Source organism: Corapipo altera, unplaced genomic scaffold (genome assembly GCF_003945725.1).
Source record: "Corapipo altera isolate COAL_440 unplaced genomic scaffold, ASM394572v1 61399, whole genome shotgun sequence".
Classification (NCBI taxonomy): Eukaryota; Metazoa; Chordata; class Aves; order Passeriformes; family Pipridae; genus Corapipo; species Corapipo altera.
In genome coordinates, this window is record NW_020886658.1 from 1 (window position 1) to 5,722 (window position 5,722).

Consider the following 5,722-nt stretch of genomic DNA (forward strand, 5'->3'; position numbering starts at 1 on the left):
TTCTCTTTTTCTTAATCTCTTTATCTCCTTATTTTTATTCTTATTTTTCTTTATCTTCTTCTTTATCTTTTTATTCTTCTTCTTTGTCTTCTTCTTCTCCTGTTTCTCTTTTTTCTTTTCTTCTTCTTTTTCTTCATCTTCTTCTTGTGTTCATTTTTCTTCTTATTTTGCTTCTTTTTCTTAACCTTAATCTTAACTTTAATCTTAATCTTCTTTTTCTTTTTTTTCGTTTCCTTTTCTTTTTTTTTTTTTTTAAATTTCTATTCCTTTTTCATTTCTTCTTATTATTCTTTTCTTCTTTCTCTTTCTCTTCTCCCCTTTTCTTCTCTTTCTTTTTCTATTCCCCCCCCACACACCCTCTCCCGCGAGGGCAACTTTGAGTCAGCGGCACCCGCCGACTTTTCTTTCCACCACCACCCTTTGCATTCCGCTTCCCCGCCGCCGCGGCACTGCCCGAGCCCCGTTTCCTGCCCTGCACAAGGAGCTCCGTGTTTCCCCCCAGCCCCTCGCTTTGCTCCTGGGGGGGTTTGGTTTCTCCCCTTCCACCACGGCTGGAGGTCCCGCTGCGAACCTGAGTTGGGGTGACCCGGGTCAGGGATGGACGTGAGGGACTGATCAGGGAGCGGGGAGTGCGATCTCCCACCCCAGATTTGGGGGGATGGCTGGGGGAGGACAGCGGGGTGCAGCCCCTCTTGGGGGGGTGGCAGCTGCAGGCGGCCGCAGGGTCCCCCCCGGGCCGTCCCATCCTGTCCCCTTCCTGCCCTTGGCACAGGCTGGCGCCCAGCCCGAAATAGCAGCGGTGTTGGTTTCCGATCCGGAAGGTGCTTGGGGAGGGGGAGGAAGATACCGGGAGGGGGGGAATCGGCCCCGAGAGCATCCCCCAGCTGCCGGGGTCACTCAGCTCCTCACGGGCACCCAGCCGGCTGTGGGAAAGGGGGGGGGTGGGCATCGCGCTGCCTCAGTTTCCCCATCACCCCCCACCCCGGTGCCACCCTGTGTGCCAGCGGCCGGGCCGGGGGGTGACGGTGTCTCTGCGCCTCTGTCCCCTCCCCAGGCGCATGTTCCCCTTCCTCAGCTTCAACCTGTCGGGGCTCAACCCCGTGGCCCACTACAGCGTGTGCGTGGACGTGGTGCTGGTGGACCAGCACCACTGGCGCTACCAGGGCGGCAAGTGGGTGCAGTGCGGGAAAGCCGAGGGCAACATGCCAGGTACGACATCCCCCTCGTCCCCTCCCTCGTCCTCCTCGTGGTGCCGGGAGCGGGGTAACCCCCTCCCTGCTCCCTCCCTGTCCGCAGGGAACCGCCTCTACCTGCACCCGGACTCGCCCAACACGGGCGCGCACTGGATGCGGCAGGAGGTTTCCTTCGGGAAGCTCAAGCTCACCAACAACAAGGGCGCGTCCAACAACGTCGGGCAGGTAGGTGAGGGCCCCGCCGCCGTGCCAGGCTGGGTCGGGTCCCCCTGTGCCCCCTCCCTGACCGCCCGCTGCCCCCCTTGCCCCCCAGATGATCGTGCTGCAGTCGCTGCACAAGTACCAGCCCCGGCTGCACGTAACGGAGGTGAAGGAAGGGGAGGGGGAGGACGGGTACCCCTCCCCGCACACCCACACCTTCGCCTTCCCCGAGACGCAGTTCATCGCCGTCACAGCCTACCAGAACGCCGACGTGAGTACGAGACCCCCCTGCCACTCCCCGGCTTGGGGACACCCACAAAAAACACCCCCCCCAGCAGCACAGGAACCCCAGCGACCTCCCAGGGCCGCAGAAACCAGTGACACATCCCAGTATCATCCCAGTGACCCGCCAGGAGCAGCCCCCGGTAACCCCCCAGCACCCTCTAAGGAGTCCTCAGCATCAGGAGAACCCCCCGTGGCACCCCCCCAGGCCCCCCCGTCTGCCAACACTCCTGTCTGCAACATCTCTGCACCCCCTGCATCCCCTCAGCATCCCAGTACCTTCCCCTGCATCCCCTCATCTTCCCAGTACCTCCCTCTGGAGCCTTTCAGCATCCCAGAAACCCTCCCAGTATCCCCTGCATCCCCTCTGTATCCCAGTACCTCTCTCCGAACTCCTTCAACATCCCAGTTCCTCCCTGGTACTCCCCATGAATCCCCTCAGCATCCCAGTACCTCCCCCTGGATCCCCTCAGCATCCCAGTACCTCCCTCCGGATCCCCTCAGCTTCCCAGTAGCCCCCTCCCAGTACCCCCCGCGTTGGGAAAGGGTGGGGTTCTGATGCCGTGGGGGCTGCTCGAGGCAAAAGGGATGGGAGGGAACATCCTGGAAGGGGTCAATCCGTCAGCAGCCCCCCCACCTCCGTGTCCCCCCCTCCCCAGATCACGCAGCTGAAGATCGACCACAACCCCTTCGCCAAAGGATTCCGGGACAACTTTGACTCGTGAGTGTCCTGAGTGTCCCCTCCACCCTCCCGCTGGTGCCCCCTCCCCGCCCCGGCTGGCAGCAGGGCACACTCCCACCCCTCCCTGTGCCCCCCAGGATGTACACGGCCTCGGAGAGCGACCGCCTCACCCCGTCCCCGCCGGAGGGTCCCGGCTGCCAGCAGCTCCTGCCAGCGCCCCGCTTCCAGCCCTTCCTGCCCGAGCAGTACCCGCTGCCCCCCGCGCGCTTCTTCGGGGGGGAGCGGGGGGCTCCCCCTCTGTCCCTGCCCCCCAAAGACCCCCCCCACTGGTACTTCCCCCCGCAGCAGCCCCCCGCCGCCGGGACGCTGGAGTACGGCGGCTACGACGGGGGCTACGGGGGGGGCAAACTGGTGCCCTACGGGGTGAAACCCTTCGCCCTGCCGCCCGCCCCGCACCCCCCCCTGCCCTACTACCCCGAGGGACCGGGGGGCTTCGGGGTGACGGGGGGCTGGAGCCCCGGGCAGTACGGCCCCAAGGGCGGCGCCGGGGCTCTGGGCTGGTACCGGGAGCCCCGCGAGGAGAAGGGCAAGGAGGTGGAGGGCTGGGCCCCCGAGCCCCCCGCCCCCGCCTCGGGGGACTCGTCGGACTCGGGGCTGTACGAGTGCAAGCGGCGGCGGGTGTCCCCGTACCCGTCCAGCGCCGAGAGCTCCCCCCCGCCCCGCAACGGCGACCTCTACGACAAGGACCCGCTCACCGACGGGGGCTACTACGGCTTCTACGGCAACTGAGCCCCCGCCCCGGGCACCGCGAGGGGTCCTGTGCGCCCACCACCCTCCCCCCTCGCTATTTAACACCCATATCCTGGGCAGACTCGAGCGGGAGGAGGGGGGGGGACCCAGCCAGACAATCAGCCCCCGGTGCCGCCCCGGTGGGGCCGCGGGGGTGGGCGGGGAGGGGCAGGGGGGGATGGAGAGGATGGGGGGTTTTTTTTGTTGTTGTCGGTGGTTTTTAAGGGCGGGGGGGTCGGGGTGGGTAATGCTGAAGTATTTATTGAGCCCCCCCCGTGCCTGGCGTGGGGTGGGGGGGCAGCAGCATATCGCAATAAAGGGGGCACTGTGGGGACTCTGCTCAGCTCTGTGTGTGTGGGAGGAGGGAAACAGGCATGGGGAGGGGGTGCTAAGGGTGCCCTCCCCCTTCCTGGGGGGTCCTGAGCCCCGGGGGTGTTGCAGAGCAGGGGGGGTGAGGGAAGGAAGCTCTCTGCACACCTCAACTCTTCACAGCCTTTATTAGAGCAGCCCCTGGGCACAGTTTGGGGGAGGGAGGGGGGGCAGAGGGGTCTTCCCGCCTGCGGGCACCCCTGTTCCCCCACTCCCAGGCATCTTGTGCTCCCAGGGCAGGGGGGGCACTGCCAGCCCCTGCCCCAGAGTGCCCCAGCTGTCCCCAAGGCTCTGCCCCGGGTCGGGGGTGGGGGGGCATTGCCAGTGCCCCCCCCCCCCCCTTTATATCACAGTTTTGTTTAAACACCAGCAAAATGGCTCGGGGGGGGGGGGGGGGGGACACTGCCCCCCCCCCAGTGCCGGGGGAACCAGCCCCACTGCTGTGATGAGCTGGGGGGGCTCAGAGCCCCGTGGGGGGGTCGCTACCAGAGCACTGCACTGTCCAGGTGGGCAAAGCCGGGGTCCAGGCGCAGCTTCCAGTAGGTGTTGTTGGTGACCCACGACTCCTTGCCACTGGCATCCATCAGCCTCCTGGGGATGGAGTGGGGAGGGGGGGCTGTTTGAGGTGGTCTCGGGACTTCCAGGGGGTTTTTCCCCATTTCCTGAGACCCTCACATTTTCCTGAGCTACGGGGTGCCCTCGAGACTCCAAGGAGGGGTTTTCTCCTTCCATGAGAGCCTGCACCCCCCTGAGCCATGGGGTGCCCTCGGGACTTCCAGGGCGCCTCCCCATTCCCTTAAAACTGCCTCCCCCACCCCTGAGCCATTGGGTGTTCTCAGCATTCCCAAGAAGGGGTTCCCCATTCCATAAGAGCCCCACATCCCCCTGAGCATTGGGGTGCCCTCAGGACTCCTGGGAGGGGTCTCCCCATTCCCTGAGATCCCCACATGCCCCTGACCCACGGGGTGCCCTCAGCATTCCCAGATGTTCTCCCAGTTCCCTATGAGCCCCACATCCCACCCAGCCATGGGGTGTCCTCAGGATCCTGAAAGGAGCCTCCTCATCCCACAAGAGCCTTGCACCCCTCCAAGCCACAGGGCGCCCTCAGCACTCCCAGGGGGTCTCCCCATTCCCTGAGAGCCCCACATCACCCTGACCCACGGGGTGCCCTCAGCATTCCCAGAGGTTCTCCAGGTTCCCTATGAGCCCCACATCCCACTGACCCATGGAGCATCCTCAGGATCCTGAAAGGAGCCTCCTCATCCTATAAGAACCCCTCACCCCTCTGAGCCACAGGGCGCCCTCAGCACTCCCAGGGGGGTCTCCCCATTCCCTGAGAGCCCCACATCCCGCTCACCCACGGGCTTCCCAGCCCCCGGGAGCACCCCTAAAGCCAGACCTGAAGAAGCGCGCCTGGTGGGTGATGTTGTTCTCCTCCATGACGCGGCGCCGGTCCCGCTGCAGCTGCTCGATCTGCCGCTTCTGCGCCTCGGCCGCCGGCACGTTCCCCTCCTCCAGGTACCTGCGGGGTGGGGACGGGGACAGGACGCGGCTGTGACGAGCCGGGTGGGGCTCGGAGCATCCCCTGCCCGGCGCCGGGGGGGAGCACCAGGCTCACCGCTGGTCGGGGCGCAGCCGCGTGTCCGTGGAGGGCAGGACCCGGCGCAGCTCCGGCGTGAGCTCGTTCAGCTCCAGGGCGAACTGGGTGAAGCCGTAGTTCCTCTCGTGGTCCCGGGGCATGGGGTCTGAGCGGGAGGGTGGGACGGCGCTGAGAGAGACCCCCCCCCAGCACGGGGTAACCCCGGGATATCCCCCCCCTCCGGGGTGGTCCTTACTGGCTTTCCAGACGCACTGGCCCGGGGCGGGCCCGCGGTGCAGCCCCTCGTGCCACTTGCCCGCCAGGCGCTCCACGGGGGTCCCGCTGCGGCTCAGCACGGCCCCCTGCACCTCGTTGGCCCCCGCGCCCCAGTACCGAGCCTGCGGCCACCGGGACATGGGCGGGGGCCGGGGGGGGGCTGGGGGAAAGGGGGGGGAAAGGGCGGGGCTATTGGGGAAGGGCGGGGCCATTGGGAAAGGGTGTGGTCATCGGGAAAGGGTGGCGCCATTGGGAAAGGGTGTGGTCCTCAAGAAAGGGTGGGACCATCGGGAAAGGTCGGGGCCACCAGGAAAGGGTGTGGCCATTGGGAAAGGGTGTGGTCATCGGGAA

General features: G+C 65.6%; 2 protein-coding genes across 2 annotated transcripts; one reads left to right on the forward strand and one right to left on the reverse strand.

Moving 5' to 3' along the window:
• Positions 1-1,029: 1,029 nt before the first annotated feature.
• LOC113941289 (eomesodermin-like) lies at positions 1,030-3,879 on the forward strand. The gene is given in 7 exon segments (XM_027632451.1): positions 1,030-1,209; positions 1,297-1,418; positions 1,507-1,665; positions 2,336-2,397; positions 2,496-3,075; positions 3,077-3,276; positions 3,870-3,879. Coding segments are annotated over 7 exon segments (1,284 nt in total). The 5' UTR covers positions 1,030-1,058.
• On the reverse strand, positions 3,628-5,531 carry LOC113941290 (oxysterol-binding protein-related protein 7-like; the record flags this gene model as incomplete). The annotated part of the gene is made up of 4 exons (XM_027632452.1): positions 3,628-4,107; positions 4,916-5,038; positions 5,135-5,261; positions 5,352-5,531. Coding segments are annotated over 4 exons (539 nt in total), but the record flags the coding sequence as incomplete, so codon positions are not given.
• Between the last annotated feature and the right edge of the window lie 191 nt (positions 5,532-5,722).